The sequence below is a fragment of the Erpetoichthys calabaricus genome, chromosome 5, assembly GCF_900747795.2.
Source record: "Erpetoichthys calabaricus chromosome 5, fErpCal1.3, whole genome shotgun sequence".
Classification (NCBI taxonomy): domain Eukaryota; kingdom Metazoa; phylum Chordata; class Cladistia; order Polypteriformes; family Polypteridae; genus Erpetoichthys; species Erpetoichthys calabaricus.
Genome location: NC_041398.2, coordinates 43941325 through 43961791, shown reverse-complemented (window position 1 = coordinate 43961791; position 20467 = coordinate 43941325). Strand labels below are relative to the sequence as shown.

The 20467-nt window shown below is 40.3% G+C and overlaps 1 protein-coding gene across 1 annotated transcript in view; it reads left to right on the top strand.

Annotated features, from left to right (window-relative positions):
• Positions 1-20467, top strand: part of m1ap (meiosis 1 associated protein) — a 140148-nt gene that overhangs the window by 109630 nt on the left and 10051 nt on the right. The window contains exons 7-9 of the mRNA XM_028803049.2: positions 6397-6538; positions 8264-8470; positions 19632-19790. Of these exons, the coding sequence (XP_028658882.2) occupies positions 6397-6538; positions 8264-8470; positions 19632-19790 (508 nt within the window). The remainder of the gene's footprint in view (positions 1-6396; positions 6539-8263; positions 8471-19631; positions 19791-20467) is intronic.

The following is a 20467-nucleotide window of genomic DNA, read 5'->3' as shown; positions in this document are numbered from 1 at the left end:
TGTTCTGTCCCCTGTATGTCCTCTCTCGCCACATCCATAAACCTTCTCTTAGGCCTTCCTCTTTTTCTCTTGCCTGGCAGCTCTATCCTTCGCATCCTTCTCCCAATATACTCAGCATCTCTCCTCTGCACATGTCCAAACCAGCGCAGTCTCACCTCTCTGACTTGGATACGTGCAGAGGAGAGATGCTGAGTATTACTGGAAAACTAGTATAAGTTGTCAGATTGCAGGGGACTTAACTCTGTGCTGACCTTAGAGCTTCTGGTAGTTCCATCAGGTCTGTTGAGGTTTGTTTAAACTAGGAAGTGGTGACCAGCAAAGTTTAGGAAAGGCAAGCTATTGAGTACATGAGAGTGAACAAATTGTAATATTAATAAAAATATGAAGTAACACAATTGTTTAGATGTTAAAATTTTCTTGCCTTAACACTAGAAGTAATAAAAATATAACTAATTAATTGGTGATTAACTGTATGTAGCTGCATATAAATATGATTTTAGAGCAGTGATGGAAACATAATTAAAATAGTACGGGATGAGTATAGTATAAATGAGCATATGCTATTTAGAAAGACAGGCAAAATCAAAATGGAGGTGGGTCTGGGGAATGTATATGAGGATTTGAATATGAGGCTATTTCAAACAGGAGATGAGCTATTGAAATTTCATGTCAATAGCCCCATTAGAAATATATTTACTGAGAAAAAACGTTGATGCGTTCAATACTTATTTTCCCCGATTATATATATATATATATATATATATATATATATATATATATATATATATATATATATATATATCTCACTTATTATTATTAATTCTTTGTGATGCATGCAGTCTTAAGTGTTGAGTAGGTGTTGTATATCAGTATGTTATGCAGTCAATAAGGATGGACTACCAGGAGTGGGCAATGTCGGTCCTGGAGAACCACAGTGGCTACCGGTTTTCATTCCAACCCAATTGCTTAATTATAAACCAGTCCTTTCCAATCTCAGACCTTATTTAATTTTATGGCTTGTTAGTCTGCAGTGGTTCTTATATCGTACATATTTTTCCTTTTCAAGGATGTCAAAATGATGTGAAGCCTGTCACATTTTCTATTAAGTGTTTTAATAAATCAAACAGTGCATGATGAACACAGGTGAAAATTGAAGCAAGCTAGATGGTGAACTGCTGACTGCTTTGCCATTTACATCTTGTTGCTAATAAGGAGTCATTAAAACAGTGAATGCAGCTATTTCAGATTGAAATAAGCAATTAAGGGTGGGGAACCTTGGCAAATGAGACCACTAAAATGAAGCATCAAAATGTCACTTAAACAATAAGTGCTTCATCAGCAGTAATTGACTTCTCATTAAGAAACTGGGTTGGAACAAAAACCTGCAGCCACTGTGGCTCTCCAGGACCGACACTGCCCACCCCGGTAGACTGTTCATGTGTAAGTATTATTGAGGCCAGACAGTGAAATCCAAGCTTCATTGGGTATCTGAGGAAGTGAAGGAGGTGATAAACCCTACTTAACAATTGCAGTTATATATTGTATTATTATTTTATACCAGTGATATGTCTGATTAAAAAAGAGAGAATACAGTTAGCTTCACTGCTAAACCATATTATTCTAAACTGAGTTTTTGGTTCCCTGTTTACTGTTTTTGTACTTTCTATAAATGTATTAAATGTTTGTGCACACTTCAAAATATTATATCATTATGATAGTCCTGTTACTATATGTGCTATCTTTGTTGTTTGTTTTTCTTGTGTGTACCACTGTTTTGTTCCAGTTTTTCATGACTATCACCATGTTGTTTATGCTGATGACATTTTTTGCTAAGCTCATTATCAGACATCAGTGTTATGTATCACTTGGTTATTTATTCTATTTTCAGAATTATGGTGCGGCAAGTAAATGTCGCAAATTGCCATAAGTAGTCAAGAGAAATTGCAGAAACATATTTTCATTGACACACAGGCCAGGTTTTGTACTTTTTTACTTCCTTGTTTACTTAAAATCTCCACCCATGACTGTCTTCTTTTAATGGACAAGTGAATAAAACCCTTTTAACTCAATTTTAAACTGTATACACTGGCATTTTACTTTTTAAAATTTGTAAAAAATAAAAAAAAATGCTTCAATTTAGAATGCAGTTTGCCATGACAAACTAATGTAAACCTTGATTGTGGAAAAAATAACTTATAAAATAGAATTTATCCTTTAAACAAACCGAGATTAAGAGGAGCATGAATAAGGAATTCAATTATGAAATGCATTTGTACAGTGGATTCCAGCTGTTATTTAAAAATGAGTTTTTCAATAAGAATGTTGGGGCACAAATGGAAGCTGGTCAACTGTAAATTTTGTGCAAATGTTAAAATGTTCCTCTGCACTTTGAAAGCAATAGATATGTGGTATAAATTACAAAGTAGAGTAATGGATAATAGTATTTTGGGGATCTTCAGAATTTGACTGGATGCTATTTTGCAAAAGGTGAAAACAACTGATTTGCTATATTGGGCTGAATGACTGTTCTTGTGAAAATTAATCTTAAAAACAAACAGTTTTGAAAGAGAAAAACATGCGCAGCCTGTTACCACCATGCTTTACCAAAACAAAAATGGAATAGAAGGTGAGTGTAGATTAAAAAATTTTAAAGAGGTAGATTATACTGCATATACTATACTGCTAAAAAAAATTAAAGGAACACTTTTTAATCAAAGTATAGCATCAAGTCACTGAGACTTCTGGGATATTGATCTGGTCAGTTAAGTAGCAGAGGGGGTTGTTAATCATTTTCGTTTGCTTTGGTGTTAATTAAATTAACAACAGGTACACTAGAGGGGCAACAATGAGAAGAACCCCCCCCCTCCAAACAGGAATGGTTTCACAGGTGGAGGCCACTGACATTTTTCATTCCTCTTCTTTTCTGACTTTTTTTCAGTAGTTTTGCATTTGGCTACGGTCAGTGTCACTACTGGTAGCATGAGGCAATATCTGGACCCTACAGAGGTTGCACAGATAATCCAACTTCTTCACGATGGCACATCAACACGTGCCATTGTCAGAAGGTTTGCTGTGTCTCTCAGCACAGTCTCAAGGGCATGGAGGAGATTCCAGGAGATAGGCAGTTACTCCAGGAGAGCTGGACAGGGCTGTAGAAGGTCCTTGAACCATTAGCAGGACCAGTATCTGTTCCTTTGGGCAATGAGGAATAGGATGAGTACTGCCAGAGCTCTACAAAATTACCTCCAGCAGGCCACAGGTGTGAATGTCTCTGACTAAACAGAAACAGATTTCATGAGGGTGGCCTGTGGGCCCGACGTCCTCTAGTGGGCCCTGTGCTTACTGCCCGACACCATGGAGCTCAATTAGCATTTTCCATAGAATACCAGAATTGGCAGGACCACTACTGGCGCCCTGTGCTTTTCACAGATGAGAGCAGGTTCACCCTGAGCACATGTGACAGACGTGAAAGGGTCTGGAAAAGCCATGGAGAACGTTACGCTGCCTGTAACATCATTCAGCATGACCAGTTTGGTGGTGGGTCATTGATGGTCTGGGAAGGCATATCCATGGAGGGACGCACAGACATCTACAGGCTAGGCACCAGCACCTTGACTGCCATTAGGTATTGGGATGAAATCCTTGGACCCATTGTCATACCCTATGCTGGTGCAAGGGGTCCTGGGTTCATCCAGGTGCACGACAATGCCTGGTTTCATGTGGCGAGAGTATGCAGGCAGTTCCTGGGGGATGAAGGAATTGATACCATTGACTGGCCCCCACACTCGCCTAACCTAAATCCAGTAGAACACCTCTGGAACATTATGTTTCGATCCATCCAACTCCGCCAGGTTGCACCTCAGACTGTCCAGGAGCTCAGTGATGCCCTTGTCCAGATCTGGGAGGAGATCCCCCAGGACACCATCCATCGTCTCATTAGGACATTTTCAGGCATGCATATAAGCATATGGGGGCCATACAAATTATTGAGTATGATTTTGAGTTGCTGCAATGAAATTTCATCAAATTGGACTAGCCTGCTGCATCATTTTTTCACTTCGATTTTCGGGGTGTCGTTGAATTCAGCCCTCTGTAGGTTGATAATTTTCATTTCCATCAAACGATGTGGCATCCTTTCATTCCTAACACATTACCCAGTCCATATCAGTATAGATATGCAGCAAGATTTTTTTTGAGTAGTTTAATTGGAGCCTATTCAAGATTTGTTCTAGAAATATCACGTAATTTCAGACAAGCTTTCTATGTTAAATAAGATTGTCAGAGGCTACAACTAGACTATCAGCTTTTTAAAACATGTGCATTACAAACTATCTGATAGACAATAGATTTGCCTATATTGTTGTGTGGCCCCAACAAGCATCTTTTTGATGAGTTCCCTTTCTCCTGATAACTACCATTACGAACTCTGTATTATGTTTTCATACATGTAGCTAAAATACATACAAGTGAAAACTTGGCCCATCACATCTTGCTCCTGTTAAGTTTAGATCAATGGTGATAAATGAAAGGAATAAAAAAAAATATTACAGCATGTAAAGAAATTATTGATGTAGAGGTGATTAACTCCATTCCTGGAGGGCTACCAAGGCTGCAGGTTTTTGTTCAAACTATTTTTTCAGTTAGTGAGAAGTTTTTTTGCTGCTAATTAACAAATTTTTGCCTTGATTGCAGTTGACTTGCTATTTAAGACTCTGACCCCTCAATTTTTTCTTTTTTATTTAATATTCTTTAATTAACAGCCAGACTATAATGATATGCAAAATGAGCCAATCTATGACCAGCTAACATGTCCATCATGTAATATGTAAAAATAAAGAAAAGTAAGGTTCTTAGAATTGTAATAAGAGCAGCAATAAACCGTGGTATTTAAAAAATGGGTTTAATTGACACCCCTCCTTGAACCGCCACCTTATCATGGTGGAGGCTCTGGATATTGTAGGACTGTCTTGGTTGACATGCCTCTGCAACATCGCATGGACATCAGGGACAGTGCCTTTGGATTGGAAGACCGGGGTGGTGGTCTCCCTCTTTAAGAAAGGGGACCGGAGGGTGTGTTCCAACTACAGAGGGATCACATTCTTCAGCCTCCTTGGAAAAGTCTATTTGGGGGTGCTGGAGAGGATAGTCCGTCAGATAGTCAAACCTCAGATTCAGGAGGAACAGTGTGGTTTTCCTCCTGGTCGCGGAACAGTGGACCAGCCCTACACCCTTGGCAGGGTCCTGGAGGGTGCATGGGAGTTTGCCCAACCAGTCTACATGTGTTTTGTGGACTTGAAAAAGGCGTTCAACCATGTCCTTCAGGGAATCCTGTGAGGGATGCTCCGAGAGTATGGGGTACTGGACCCCCTGATAAGGGCTGTTCTGTCCCTGTACAACAGGTGTCAGAACTTGGTCTGCATTGCCGGCAGTAAGTCAAACCCATTTCCAGTGAGAGTTGGACTCCGCCAAGGCTGCCCTTTGTCACCAATTCTGTTCATAACTTTTATGGACAGAATTTCTAGGCACAGCCAGGGCGTTGAGGGGGTCCGGTTTGGTGGGCTAAGGATTGCGTCACTGCTTTTTGCAGATGATGTTGTCTTGTTTGCTTCATCAGGCCGTGATCTTCAGCTCTCTCTGGATCAGGTCGCGGCCGAGTGTAAAGCGGCTGGGATGGGAATCAGCACCTCCAAATCCGAGACCATGGTCCTCATCCGGAAAAGGGTGGACTGCCCTCTCAGGGTTGGGAGCGAGATCCTGCCCCAAGTGGAGGAGTTCAAGTATCTCGGGGTCTGATTAGGAGGCCTCCTGGACGCCTCCCTGGTGAGGTGTTCCGGGCACATTTAACTGGGAGGAGGCCCCGGGAAAGACCCAGGACATGCTGGAGGGACTATGTCTCTCGACTGGCCTAGGAACACCTCTGGATTCCCCCAGAAGAGCCTGAAGAAGTGGCCGGGGACTGGGAAGTCTGGGCATCTCTGCTCAATCTGCTGCCCCCACGACCCGATCTTGGATAAGTGGAAGAGGATGGATGGATGGTTTAATTGACAACAAGATCTGGCTTCTAATAAAGAAACTTGTTGTAGTGAAATTGGATGGAGTTTGAGACTCTGACTTAGCTGGTCATCTGTTGTCTCAATTCACATCTCATTTTTGTTTAGCTGCTATTTAAGAAAAGTCTTAAAAAATTGTCATTTAAAATGAAGGGAAAATAAGTAAACTGACAGAAGACATTGGTCACTCATGAAGAAAATGGCAGGGAGGAAAACCTGCAACCATGGTATCCCTCTAGGATTAGAGTTGAACATCCCTAATGTAGAAGCTTAAATAATACATACATCTCATTGACCCCTTGTCTTATTATCAACATTTTCTGATGTAAAGATGTATTTGTTACAGAGCAGTGAAATTAGAAGGGGTGTGTGAGTCTGTGTTTTTTGGACTTCCTGTTGTCATCAGACCCACAAACTGCTGGCAGCTGGACTGGGAAGAGCTGGAGTTAAACCAGCAAAACTTTCATGCGCTCGCCTACATTATGAAGGTAAGAGAGAACAACCTATATAGGAAACAGTATGAAACTTATTTTTACCAACATTGTCCCAGACAAGATTTAATTTAACTTCTAATTGCCTTATTTGTTTAAACTGTAATTCTTTTGATTATGTTATACTTTGGGAAAAGAATCGGCCCTGAAAACATTTTGTATATATGGTCAAGTTAGGCTTTAATATGCTGTTTATACAGTACATTATGTCCTCTATTTTATTTGCCATGATATTTATTGTAGTCCATTAGAGAGGAAAAAAAATTAATGATGAAGCTCTGCAGATTTCTGACACACCAAATAGTAATTATATATTTGTGGTGCCTTTTGAATGCCTAAGATGCATAGAAGAAATTTTGCTTGTGGATAATAAAAACAAAAAAACAAATCCAGAAAAAGTAGTAATAAATAATAAAAAAAAAAAAAGTTCAGTTTTTCAGTTAGTCCAAAATAAATTAATAGATGACATTGGCAGAAGCTGAAAAACGACCTTAATTGATTTCCTTACATCTGTTAAGGAAGTTAGTTTTGTCTGTCAGATACAGGCAACTTTTTGTGACTTCCACTGCATTTTGTGCCTTCATATTGCCCAGTTTACTCAAATGTTTACATGACAGCTTGAACATGTCATCTTTAAAGTCTTACTGGCATTCTATTGGTCACTGACTATAGACTTGTTGATACAAAATTCTGATTTTATATCTGTCAAAGTGTAACAGCTTAATTATTTTCAAACCTCTCCATAAGACACCACACTATTATTTGATTTATTAAATTCCACCTTCACCTTAACTGGTCCCAGTCACTCTAAAGCAGCAGCTGCTCTAATGTAATGCTGTCTGCAATGGTCAAATTCCTCCTTTAATCATGGAGGGTGAAGTATGGCTGTTTTAATTGAAGAACAGGGCACTTGTAGACAGTCAGCATTTTTAAAATACTGATTCTACTGCATTCTTCATTGATAATCAGCGGCAGATGAAAATACAAAGACAACATCATTTAGATGCAGCAAAGATGCCTAAACTGGATACTCCCCAAACTTGCCTGCACCTGCATGTGCTGTTCTTGAAGTTCACAAAATGGATGATAGACAACACATGTCTTGGCATGTAACAAAAAAAGAAGAACCAAATGCAGTGTCTTCCACAACATTCCTTAGTCATAAACATTTTGCTAGGTGCTCAAAAATTTGTACACAGGATTATAAGACTTACATAACCCTTCAGATATTCATGTAAAGACAAAGTACTTGATATGTACAGTGTGGAATTTGTATTGCTCCCTTTGAATTCAAAACTATGGCTTTGGCTGTGCTTGGGGGCTGAAAATTTTAGCCATAGCCTCAGTCTACCAGACCAATGGAATTGATCACAACAATGCAATATCAGAGAGAACCTTTAACTGTAGTACAGAGATTATATACAGTGGCTTTCTGCTGGATCTCATAGACTCCCACAGCCTTGGCACTTGAGAACTTCTCCGCTTCACTGATTGAGAACTTTCTAATCCATCCATTTCATGGCAGGCATTTCATGTTCCATCAAATAACATCTCAGGACAAGTGTTGTCCAAGAATGAAATAAAACAGAATTGCTTGCTTATAGTCATGTGTTTTTAATTATAAAACGTTTGAACGTTATACATATGTTGTTTAGCATTTAATTATAATTTGCAAATTCTTGATGTTACAGTATAATGAAAATTTTTATTTGTGTTTTGAAGATGCAAGACTGGCTCCTTTTAGCTCGTTGTGATACTCAGGGCATGGTGCAAAGCTGGAATGGGCCAGTTTATACTTACTATATTCTGCAACCTTCCACCTCTCTTACTTTACTGATGAAGCCTATTGCTGTTCGGGAGTTAATTCTTCCATGCCATCTGCCTGTTGTTGATCAGGATCCACCAGAGCATATCCTAAGCAAAATACAGGTGCAGTATATTACTGTAATTCTTATTAATATGAAAGGATCTTTTCCAGATTTTGTGTATTTTCGGTCACTAGCATCGCATCTATCCTTTAACATTCCTACTGACATGGATACAGCTTACCCATTGCAGTCTGATTTTCCTTTTTGTCGCAGCACACCATTACAAGTACAATAAACTACGATAATTAATAATACTGTAGCATCAAATCATATTGCACCCAAGATGTACATCCTGCATAGAGCTGGAGCACCTATTGTGTACTTTAACACTAAGCCTATCAAATATTACATTATTGAATGCTGAATTAACTTTTATTTGGTGCACATGCAAACTCCATGTAATTGACTGCTCAGTTTGTGATATTGTACTGTATTATGCTTTTATAGTATGTGCTGAAAGTTATATTTAAAGCAGAATAGGTACTCATCCAGGATTTATGTGTCTTCCTGTAATTCAGAAAGTGAATGTGCATTAAGACAGGTTTTAAGTAGCTTTCAGCCTAGAATGGTATAATGCCTGGCACACTGTCAATTACTTTATCAGGAAAAGCAATCCTGATGGGTTTCATGTCACAAGAATGGGCCACCAATGTTTAAAAAAAAAACATTGTGTCGAACACAGAGGCAGAGAAAAGTATGTATGATATTTACTCAAGTATAGACAAAAATCCACCTTTTGTAGTGGTGTCTAGTATTTAAATTACTCAAGTAAAAGTAGTGAAAAGGTAGGCTTACAAAGAATACTCAAGTGAAAGTACAACTAACTTACATTAAAAAAAAACTAAATTAGTAAATAATAAAATAATGGCAGGATTATGCAAATGCAGGCTGGTCAGTGTGGAAACCAGATTGGGATAAAGGTGAGTATCTGGACTACTGAAACCGTCACGGCATCTTATTTTCTGTGGCAATCACTAATGTTATATATTTAATAGGTATTTATTCATCCTGTTATTAGAATAATGTAATTGTAAAGAGGTGAAGTAAAATAGGGTGGCATGGTGGTGCAGTGGGTAGCGCTGCTGCCTCGCAGTTAGGAGACCCGGGTTCACTTCCTGGGTCCTCCCTGCGTGGAGTTTGCATGTTCTTCCCGTGTCTGCATGAATTTCCTCCGGATACTCCGGTTTCCTCCCACGGTCCAAAGATATGCAGGTTAGGTGCACTGGCGATTCTAAATTGTCCCTAGTGTGTGCGTGTGTGCGCCCTGCAGTGGGCTGGCACCCAGCCCGGGGTTTGTTTTCTGCCTTGCGCCCTGTGTTGGCTGGAATTGGCTCCAGCAGACCCCCGTGACCCTGTAGTTAGGATATAGCAGGTTGTGATGAAATACAGGGATGCTTTTATATCCAGGTACAGCTCAGCTTGTGCGAGACTGGTTAGCTGTGGCCTTGTGATTTTTTTTCTCTCTCTCAATCCATTTCTTAATTTTCTATCACAGGACCATGTGGGTTTGGAGTTGGTGGGGAATGGGGAGTTCTTTATAGGAATTTGAAATTGTATCCAATTTGATATGTTAGTTTCTTTTTTTTTTTCTTGTAATAAAAATTTCATTCTGCAGCACAGGCTTCAGAATTTACTTTGACTGCCAGGTCCTTGGGTTTGTGTCATTCTTTCCACATTCTGTTCAGCAGATTCTCTCACTCGCTCTCTCGCTCTCGCTCTTCAGTGACTGAATAAGAATGATACTTATCATGGTTATGTGTGTTCCTTTAAAAGGCCGTTGAGTCTATTCAACAGGACTCAGAGGTTGGGACTGTGAGAATGGCAATTGAACATGCGTTTGTAAATCTTGGTTATCCTCTGTCATTTTCCTTTGTCATGATTTATGTTCTCATCAGAGAGATAGTCTTTGTTAAAATGAAATCCAACTTGATGACTGATGATGTTTCATGGTTAGTAATCTTGATCAAACTTTTGCAAGGTAGGTTATGAGAGTGTCTTTCACTATCCTGAGATTTTTTTTTTTTTTTTTTACTGCCGCTGAGATCAGAACTTTGAGGACTTGTCTAGTGAGACAGAAGTCAGGTATTCTGATGCAGAGACACATTCAGAGGAATTCGATTCTATAGCATAATGACTTCATTCATTGTAGTTTTTTTTTTTCTGCCTTGGTGAAGACACTGGAATTGGTCCAGAAATCACACACGGAAATAAGCTTCACTGATGAACTTGTTCAGTTGTTTCAGGCACCAGCAGTAGATATCATTGCCACCTGCATCTGTCTAGCTGCCACATGGCTTAAGATTACAGCTCCTGATCATCCAATGGTGCAGTTTCCTGAAGGGGGTGGTGGCACAACTGATGCAGTATTGACCTTGCTTCTTAAAGATTGCCTTTTGGAACCTTTAAATACTAAAATTTTGGAAAGTGGTTAGCAGTTTATAAATGATAATTTTGGGCTTAATTACCTTTCCAGGAATATCGTTGTAGAAGGCTGTTATTTTTCCAGTATTGAGGAGCCATTTAGCTGGTTAATAAGTTTTGTAAGCCTCAAAAGGAAATGTGCAGAGTAGTCTGGAGTTTTTCCACTGAGGGGCAAAAACAGCATAGAATTATCTTTTGAGACACTTTTGTCTTAGCCTAAAGACAGAGTAGTTAAAAACTTACCATCAAGCTGATGTCCAATGACACAACCTCTTTCAGATTGATGAAGGAATCCGCTTTTGTCTAGTTGCAAAGTACATCAGGATTGAAATAAAAACAACATTCAATACATTTGCTCCCTTTTGAAATAATCGTATATTCACCAGGTTTATGACATTACTCCTGCTCCCATGTCAGCATTTCAATATGTTGTCTCTCAGGGCCCAGTGCAGAGACTAATTCTGCTTTATCCTTTTTATTTTTAGTAGATGTTCAGTAATTTAGAAATGTGTATAATGATCAAACTTTTCTGTATTGATCAAGTAAACTGAAAGATATATCTCTAATAATGTCATCAATTGCTTAATGAGTTGAAACAGTCTTCTTCTTCCTCTTCACCTTTTCTCATTACTGTGTGGGGGTGATGTACCTTAATATTCTTTTCCATACAGCTCAGTGCTGCATCTCCTCCCAAATCAAACCATTTTCCTTCAAATCTTCCTATACTTTGTCCATCCTCCTCTGCTTCAGCCTCTCTCTCCCCCCTGTACTTCCATTGTAATCACTGTTATTTCCACATATTTATTGCCTTTATTGTCTTTATCACATGTTCTTACCTTATCAACCTACTTCCTGTACTTTCTTAGAGAGCTTTCTCACTTTTTTGTACATCTGATTGTCTTGTATCTTTTCTTTGTTGTTTTTTTTTGTAATTCTTTGCACCTCCACACATCCATCTCAACATTCTCTTTTCTGCCCATGTCACAGCTCCATACATCATTACTGGCCTTACCACAGTCTTAAAATCCTTAACCTTTGCCTTAATTCTTCGATCACACAATACTCCTGATACCTCCCTCCAATTGTTCCATCTACTCTGCACTCTGTGGGTTATTTCTGTATCTAATTCTTCATCTTGGGTTATCACTAATCCTAGATATTAAAACCTATCCACTCTTCAGTAGCTCTCCCTGCAGGATAACCTCTGAATCCTGGTCGTTATTAAATCTGAAATATTCTGTCCTTTAATCCACTATCTTCTAAAGCCCTTGTCCATTATCTCCCAACTTTCTTTCTACTTCCTTCTTTCCGGTTTTACACAACACAATGTCATCAGTAAAAAAGCAAATTACGGTACTCCCTGGGTGCCTTGTCTGTTTTCTCGGTGTATGCTCCCAACTGCGGTGAGTGATGTCTCGGTGAGGCAGTCATCTTATTCGCAACTTTGCTCGATGGTTTGATGGTTGCCCACGAGGTGACATTCCTCTGGTCATGGATAAGTTCAGTTCAGCCACTGACACTGACGGGGCTGGCTATGAGGATTGTCTTGGTACCCATGGGTCTGGTGACCGTGGTGAAAGTGGCTCCATGTTCCATGGTTTTGCAAAAGGTCAGGGGCTGCGAATTGCTGGATCCTGGCTCCAGTACTGGTAGTACGGTGAAGGAGATCGATCACATCCTCGTGGGCAGATGCTGGAGGCTCTGGCAAAACTGCAGGGTCTACAGAAGTGCCCAGTTTGTGAATTCTGACCACAGACTTCGTGTTGCTGCTCTGAAGGTCCAGCAGGTTACCACCTACTGGGAAAATTAACCTGGACCTGGCCAGACTCCAAGACCAGGCTGTTTCTGACGTGTTTGCACACAGTTTGTGTGAGGAACTTGAGGATTTGGGTGCGACTGCCAATCCTAATGTGATGTGGAAGACCTTCCGTGACAAGACACTGAAGGTTGCTGAGGGTTGTGTTGGGGTTACCGGTGTTTCCAGAAGGAGGTGTTTCATCTTGCAGGGCACCCTAGATATCAAATCGAGAGGAGTTACAGCGCACGGCTCAATGGCAACTGTGGTCTGTACAGGGAACTGAGAAAGACGGCTACGAGGGCTCCGAGGGCAGATAAAGAGGCGTTTGTTAGAGGAATCTGTGAACAAGTGACACACCATATGTGGTCTTCGACTGTGTTGATTGAGCTGCCCTGTGGAACATCCTGAGAGTTTGCGGGATCCCTTCGAGGTTGCTGGATATCATGGCTGACCTGTACGCTGTTACTGTGAGTGCTGTGCAGAGTGGAGGCAGGACCTCTGCGTTTTTCCCAGTTGATTCTGAGGTTTGTCAGGGGTGTGTTCTTGCTCCTATTCTGTTCAATGCTTGTATGGACTGGGTGTTGGGCAAGGTCGTGGGGTCCAGCGGCTGTGGGGCATCTGTTGGTGAAGAAAGATTCACAGATCTTGACTTTGCTGACGATGCTGTGATCTTCGCGGAGTCAACGGAGGCTCTGATCAGGACGCTCGAGAGACTGAGTGAAGAGTCTGAGTGTCTGGGCTTGCGAGTGTCCTGGATAAAAACCAAGATCCAGGCCTTTAATGACCTCTTGCGTACAGCCATCAGCAGTGTGTCCGTTTGCGGAGAGAGTGTTGACCTTGTTGAGGGGTTTACTTACCTTGGCAGTGACATTCATGTCTCTGGTGACTCTTCCTGTGAAGTCAGTAGACAGATTGGGAGAGCATGGGGGGTCATGAGGTCGCTGGAAAGGGGTGTGTGGCGCTCCCGATATGTATGCAAAAGGACGAAGGTCCAAGTCTTTAGAGTCCTGGTGCTTCCTGTCTTGCTATATGGTTGCGAGACATATACGCTCCCGTGACCTGAGACAAAGACTGGACTCCTTTGGTACTGTGTCTCTCCGGAAAATCCTTGGGTACCGTTGGTTTGACTTTGTGTCAAATGAGCGATTGCTCATGGAGTCCCAAATGATGCACATTACCTGCATTGTGTGGGAGCGTCAGTTACGGCACTACGGCCATGTGGCATGTTTCCCCGAGGGTGATCCGGCTCGTAAGATCCTCATTGTTGGGGACCCGAGTGGCTGGACCAGGCCAAGGGGTCGCCCACGTAACACCTGGCTGCGGCAGATAGAGGGTCATTTCCGGAGGGCGGGACTGGACTGCATGTCTGCATGGGGGGTTGCAAACCGGGATCCTGAGTTGTTTCGGCGTGTAGTGGGTGCGGCAATGCACTGTACTAGTGCATGCTCCCCAACTTGACTTGACTTTGACTTGCAGTGACATTCATGTCTCTGGTGACTCTTCCTATGAAATCAGTAGACAGGTTGGGAGAGCATAGTGGGTCATAAGGTTGCTCCTGATATTTTTGCAAAAGCACAAAAGGTCCAAGTCTTTAGAGTCCTGGTGCTTCATAGTTTGCAAGGTATGGACGCTATCCAGTGACCTGAGATGAAGACTGGACTCCTTTGGTACTGTGTGTCTTCGGAGAATCTGTGGGTACTGCTGGTTCAACTTTGTGTCAAATGAGCAGTTGCTCATGGAGTCCCTGCACATTACCTGCATTGTGAGGCAGCACCAGTTATGACACTATTGCCATGTGGTGTGATTCCCCCAAGGGTGATCTGGCTCTCAGGATTCTCATTGTTGAAGACCTGAGTGTCTGAACCAGGCCAGGGGATGCCCACATAACACCTAGCTGTGGCAGATAGATGGTCCGGTCCAGAGAGTGGGGCTGGACCGCGTGTCTGCCTGGGGAGCTGCCAACCAGGATGCCGAGCTGTTTTGCTGTGTGGTAGGTGCGGCAATGTCCTATACCAGTGCGTGCTCCCCAACCTTACCTGGCCTGGCCTGACCTGACCTGCCAAGCCAAATAATAAGGTTACCTCTTAGGGAAACCACTGCCAAACCAAATGTGTTTATCAGTGAGTTTTGTAAGTTGGTACCTGCACATGAATATGATGTTTAAGCCTTCCACAGAGTGTGGCAATGTGTCCACTATTGTCTCCTATTGTGTATTATATACATACATTTTGAGATATACGTTCTAAATAAACTATCCATATCTTGAATACTAAATGATGCGTCACAAAATAAACACTGCACACCAACCAGTTAAAATAAGAACATAAATTTGACAAACAAGATGAGACCATTCAGTCCATTAAAGCTTGTTTGTTTAGCTAATATCTAAGCTGTCCCAATATCTGATCCAGATTCTCCTTAAAGGTTTTCAAGGTTTCTGCTTCAACTACAGTTAGGTCCATAAATATTTGGACAGAAACAACTTTTTTCTAATTTTGGTTCTGTACATTACCACAATGAATTTTAAATGAAACAACTCAGATGCAGTTGAAGTGCAGACTTTCAGCTTTAATTCAGTGGGGTGAACAAAACGATTGCATAAAAATGTGAGGCAACTAAAGCATTTTTTTAACACAATCCCTTCATTTCAGGGGCTCAAAAGTAATTGGACAATTGACTCAAAGGCTATTTCATGGGCAGGTGTGGGCAAGTCTGTCGTTATGTCATTATCAATTAAGCAGATAAAAGGCCTGGAGTTGATTTGAGGTGTGGTGCTTACATGTGGAAGATTTTGCTGTGAACAGACAACATGCGGTCAAAGGAGCTCTCCATGCAGGTGAAAGAAGCCATCCTTAAGCTGAGAAAACAGAAAAAACCCATCCGAGAAATTGCTCCAATATTACGAGTGGCAAAATCTACAGTTTGGTACATCCTGAGAAAGAAAGCAAGCACTGGTGAACTCAGCAATGCAAAAAGACCTGGGGCCTCATGTATAAACGGTGCGTATGCACAGAAATGTTGAGTATGAACGTTTCCACGCTCAGATCGCGATGCATAAAACCTAAACTTGGCGTAAAGCCACACACATTTCCACGGTACCTCATACCCTGGTGTATGCAATTTCTCCGCTCGGTTTTGCAGACTGGCGGCACCCAGCGTCAAAGCAGTCCTACTGTTCCTGTGTGGTCATGCTTTCTTTCTTAGATCCACATTCCTGACGCGGCTTTATAAATACACTGAAACTATCTGCATATTGTTTATTAGTGTAATGCATCTGATTGTAGTTAACCTGCAGCAATATAATGGTCCAGGGAATAGCCATAGTATTCCAAATACCATAACTGCTTTAGCGTTGTTACTCTCCCTGCATCTTCTTCTTCTTTCAGCTGCTCCCGTTAAGGGTTACCACAGCAGATCATCTTTTTCCATATTACTCTCACTTGACCACTTGGAGTATTTATAATCACTATATCTGAGTGGGGAATCACAGCAGCAGCTAATTGGAAAGAGAATTATCGGGATACAGCATGAAGCAGACGTTGCCAGTGCCACGGCAAAACGTTTCAGAGACTTTCCTGTACGGACTTTGCGGTTTAGAAAAAGTTTCATCCCAAGAACTATAAACTATAAGTACAATTACCTCACTGTAAATTTGCACTACAGTTATATTGCACATCCTGTGCCACTTTATAAAGCGCGTATTTACATATGATGACGATATCATTTTTAAGATGAAATGCAGCAAAATATGTTGATTATATTATACAGATAAAACTTTAACTTCATTTAAATAATCTGTATTGTTAATAATTAAACATGTGAGGACACAGTGCCACAGCGCTAGCTAGTTCAGGGATTGTTCCTGCATTGCGTTGTATTCTTGCTGGTGCTGACGCGACACTGGAAGGATAGATAGATAGAATAATTAAACATGTACTACGAAGATATTTCAGTGTTCCTTAAAAGTTTTGAAGAATCGACGTTCTAAGCTTACAAATGGCTTCACGTCTATTACAGAGCTGATTGTGAGGTGATTGGGTATTTGGAGAAAGAAAAGTAAGGACAGGAATTGGAGGTTAGTACGTTTGAAAGAGACAGTACTTGTGTAATAAATTATTTCATCGAAGGTTGCACATGGCGCAGCAAGCCTCTTGCGTGAGACATGACCAATCACTGCGCCACCGTGTTCCCATGTTTAATAACGTGCTTTCATTCCTATCATCATGAAAAAGATATCATGTATACATCTCAGTATTTTAATTATTCAGAGAGCTGTAATATCACGAATGTAATGGATTATGTGTCCTGTCGGAGAAAGAGAAAGCCCGTTTAAGAAGCAGGTAGTGATTCACACACAGAGCACATAGAAGATCAAATACAGAACAAAGCATTTAACGTGTACTTTAGTTACAATTTGATTTGAGAAACTAGTAAATTAAACGATTTTAAGATGAAGTGTATGATGTTCTACTTTAATGGCAAAATAAACTGTGATTAAAGTGGAAATTTTGAGATTAAAGTTGACATTTCGTGCTTTTTTCCCCACTGTGTGCCTATTTTTTTTTTGTCTGTACCCTAATAAGCTTTCATATGACACTCAGACGGTGGGCTACGACTCGCCTTTTCACGGCGACTTTGATATGTGACTTCTTTTTTATTTCGAGCACTGTGCGACTTTGTGAACTTGAGCTCTCGAGTTTCTCATACACTCTGTCACTCGATCAACTTCCTTTTGTTGATTATACCACTGTTTAAACCAACAAAGAGTACATTTTTCCTTTGCCTCCACTTGGTATTCGCTGAAATTCTTATATTTTCCCCCGTGCTTTTCCCATTGTCTTTTCACAGAAGGCTATTTATATTGATTTGCATATTCAAAGTGGCATAATTCTGGGAGGAGTTGGGGCGGGACAGAAGGCGCGGGCACGTGCGTTACTTTTCACGCTGATCGGGATTTATGTAGCAGAAGAACATGGAAGTTTGCGTACGCACAGAGTCCTTCATCTGGATTTTTCTGTGCGTACGCACATTCCCGCTTTTGTGCCTACACCATGTTATAGTGTGAGTTCTACGCACTGCGTTATACATGAGGCCCCTGGACGTCCACGGAAGACAACAATGGTGGATGATCGCAGAATCATTTCCATGGTGAAGAGAAACCCCTTCACAACACTCTCCAGGGGGTAGGCGTATCGATATCCAAGTCTACCATAAAGAGAAGACTGCATGAAATATAGAGGGTGCACTACAAGGTGCAAGTGATACATAGGCCTCAAAAATAGAAAGGCTAGATTGGACTTTGCTAAAGAAGATCTAAAAAAGCCAGCACAGTTCTGGAAAAACATTCTTTGGACAGATGAAACCAAGATCAACCTCTACCAGAATGATGGCAAGAAAAAGTATGCAGAAGACGTGGAACAGCTCATTATCCAAAGCATTCCACATCATCTGTAAAACACGGTGGAGGCAGTGTGATGGCTTGGGCGTGCATGGCTGCCAGTGGCACTGGGACACTAGTGTTTATTGATGATGTGACACAGGACAGAAGTAGCCGAATGAATTCTGAGGTGTTCAGAGACATACTGTCTGCTCAAATCCAGCTAAATGCAGTCAAATTGATTGTTCATCTGTATCATGAAATGCCGCCCAATGACCCAAAACATACAGCCAAAGCAACCCAGGAGTTTATTAAAGCAAAGAAGTGGAAAATTCTTGAATGGCCAAGTCAGTCACCTGATCTTAACCCAACTGAGCATGCATTTCACTTGTTGAAGACTAAACTTCGGACAGAAAGGCCCACAAACAGCAACTGAAAGCCGCTGCAGTAAAGGCCTGGCAGAGCATTAAAAAGGAGGAAACCCAGCTTCGGGTGATGTCCATGAGTTCAAGACTTAAGGCTGTCTTTGCCAGCAAAGGGTTTTCAGCCAAGTATTAGAAATGAACATTTTATTTCCAGTTATTTAATTTGTCTAATTACTTTTGAGCCCCTGAAATGAAGGGATTGTGTTAAAAAAATGCTTTAGGTGCCTCACATGTTTATGCAATCGTTTTGTTCACCCCACTGAATTAGAGGTGAAAGTCTGCACTTCAACTCATCTGAGTTGTTTCATTTAAAATTCATTGTGGTAATGTACAGAACCAAAATTAGAAAAAAGTTGTCTCTGTCCAAATATTTATGGACCTAACTGTACATTTCTCAGTAGCTTGCTCCAGAGTCCCAGAGCTCTTTGCATAAAAAAAAAGTTTTTCCTGGCTTTAGTTTCTGTTTAATCTCCAGTTACATACTGTTCCATTTGCAATGTGTGGTGGTGTAGCATCAAACTATAGGGATCCTGCCAATTCAATCAAAGACAAATTTGGAATACTACTAAGATAAACATGAATCTCCTCTGCCGGAATAACAATACTTAAAGTTTTTAGCTTCAACGGTCTTTCTTAGAGAAGTGTCAAAAGAACGCTGCAAAAAGTTAAAATGAAGAAAGCAGTTGCAGTTGAAAGCCCGGTCACAGCCCTGGCTTTCTTGACATTGATAATTTGGCAAGTCATCAAAAATGTTAACCAGTAACATTACAAAGCTAGAGAGGGAAATAAGCAAATTTTATTACATCATAATGTGTAAATTTAATAAAGAGCTATACAGAGTACATACATGTTATTGGTTGATTGTTGTAACTGTTAGAAGTCATTAAAGTTTAAAGTAATTAAGGTAGACCAAAGAGATGAATAATATATTTACAGTATGTATTTACTCCTTTCATAGGATTCCTGTAAAGAAGAATTTGTATTTGTTAAACAAAATCTCTCAATGTAATGCATCAAAATTACAGGCTGAAAGACACTTTTATGTATGTATGGTTAAGGATGAATACTTTTTCAAGGCAGTGTTTATGCAATGGGGTAGTATAGAGCTGGAAGGTATACCGTATGAAAGTGACTTTTTCTTTTTTAGAAATGACATTCTTTTGTGTCCATATTTACATTGCTTTATGTCCTGTTTGTTCAGAGTTCACTAGACACATTGGAAGTGGACCTTGCATATAACCCACTGTCTGTGAAGAGCAACTTGTATAAGCACCTACAAAATATATTGATTAGAACACCACACAAGCAGCAGCCACGGATCAGAGACTCCCGAATTGCACAGCAGGCCTCTGCTCGTCAGGTTTGTATCTATATCAAACACTGACGTTTACTTTGATGCATAAAACAGGACAACTTGGGGAGCATTGTACAAGTGTATGGCACAATAAATGTTCAGAGATTTGTAAGTCAATGTGGTTTTAGCATATTTTTCTTCCTTTTTTTAATCTAGCCTACAGAACTTTTTTATTTATATATATATATATATATATATATATATATATATATATATATATATATATAAACATTTTCTCCCCTAGAGGCTTTAAACAGCTTGTTTTGAGTGGTTGAAGCAGTCTATAGCTCAGCCAGATGTCTATAGTTCCAGTAAAGCTCCTAATTGTCTCTTCATTGTTGAAATGACAAATAAATTTATATATACTTTGTGAGCATTTTTATGTGAATATTACTATTTATTGACTTCTTTATTTGTAACATTTGTGTAACTGATGTAAATATTTTAAAATTGCTTCAGAAGACACACAGTGCGTCTAATTTGCAAAAAAAAAAAAAGGTAAATTATTGTGCCCATATTTCCTCCTATACTGTTTTGTATAAAAAACTGCTAAATGATAGCTTGTAACAAGGTTATAATCAAATAATTAAATTTCAGTTAAATTATTATACAATTTAAGCCTATGGTGACCAGCAATGGACAACAGCAGATAATATCAAAACTTCCATTATATAAAAAAATCT